We start from the raw sequence: 1,449 nt of genomic DNA on the forward strand, positions 1-1,449 counted from the left end.
TAGCCGCATCGCTTCTTTGATCACAGCACCCATGTATGGCAGATGACTAGTGGATTCCTTATATGAGATAGGATCGCTGAGCTTTCCGCTTTAATTAGCTGTATCGATCTCTTCGATAACCATTCTCATATTTTCTGGATGTTTAATGAGGAAGTAAATAATTACTCTCAGAGCGATGGCGGTAGTATCTGAGCCGGCAAATATGTTAGTTGAGAGATATGTAATAACATCTCGGGTACTCATTTTAAGCAGATCACTTTTCTTTACTGCAGCCCACTTTAAAAGGAAGTCCCTGCTGCCGTCATCGTTAAGCTCCAGTTCACCGTCCCGTTGGATAGTTATGCGAGAATTAATAGCCTTTAGGGTGAAGGTTAACACTGCATTCCATGACTCTATAGCTGGAATTAAATACAGAAATAAGGGGTTACCCAGCAGAAATAGGTGCATCTCAGGGACCTGTCCACACATAGCCGCATAGAAGAGGATACCCTTAATAGTCTCCATCATGCCGTCAATATCTATGCCAGTCTCTAAAAACCCTAGCTTCTATGCGAATGTTACTTCACTAATGACGTTAAAAGCGTAATACTAAAGCCACGCGCCTAGATTAATGGGTTTATCTGTCGTGGCCTATTCGTCGAGACGTAAAGTGAAGAGTTCAGTGCAGGAGTCTATCGCCTCTTTGGATCCGAGAAGACTGGTCAGGCTATATGCGTGCGCGACCTTCTTCTTCTATTCCCGGTAGTAAACAGGGTCTCGTGTTAAAAAGAGGTTTATTTGCGGTTTCTTGTTCTAAGAAATACTTTGAATAGGGTAGAATGCTGACTGGAGAGTCGATGTCAGTATAAGCATGTAGCTAGAGAGGTTAATTCGCCAACCTTGGTGAATGCGCCAGTCAATCCATAGATGGTTCTGATGGCTGCAGGATCACCAATAGATATAATGTTAGGTGCAATTCGAACAAGCGGGCCGTGCTTTTTGTGTAGTCTTATAGCCGTCTGATGAGATTGACCCAGGCTTGTCAATAAATAAATCCAAATCAAATTGACCCTAGTTGGATTTGATTTGGATACGGACGACTCGATTTGAATTTGATTTGAATTCATTTGGGCACATTTGAATTTATTTGGATCTATTTGGATATTTCAATGGCCCCACTCTTCTCCCACGATGAAATGCGCCTGGCCATCCCGCTGACGGGTAACAGGCTCGATACGATGCGCCTTCTGTGCCGCTGATATGCTGGATAGTGTACGTGGTCTATTGACGCGTTTGCAGAAACTGCGTTCCGACGGGGGAGTTTAATTTCGCGTCGCGAATGACTAATTCTCTTTCAGCCAATAGCATTCTGTATTTAGCGTGGAGATAGATCTCAATTCCCCTAGCTCAGCACGTCCTGTGCCCCAGTAGGGGACTTTTCGGGGCCGATGGCCCCCCGGACGAAAAATA

At 44.4% G+C, this 1,449-nt stretch overlaps 1 protein-coding gene across 1 annotated transcript; it reads right to left on the reverse strand.

Moving 5' to 3' along the window:
- Window positions 1-90: 90 nt before the first annotated feature.
- FOIG_16934 (cytochrome P450 oxidoreductase) lies at window positions 91-504 on the reverse strand (the record flags this gene model as incomplete). The annotated part of the gene is made up of 1 exon (XM_031218414.1): window positions 91-504. The coding sequence occupies one exon, from the start codon at window positions 502-504 to the stop codon at window positions 91-93; it is 414 nt and encodes a 137-aa protein (XP_031051872.1).
- Window positions 505-1,449: the final 945 nt, after the last annotated feature.

Source organism: Fusarium odoratissimum, assembly GCF_000260195.1.
Source record: "Fusarium odoratissimum NRRL 54006 unplaced genomic scaffold supercont1.342, whole genome shotgun sequence".
Classification (NCBI taxonomy): Eukaryota; Fungi; Ascomycota; class Sordariomycetes; order Hypocreales; family Nectriaceae; genus Fusarium; species Fusarium odoratissimum.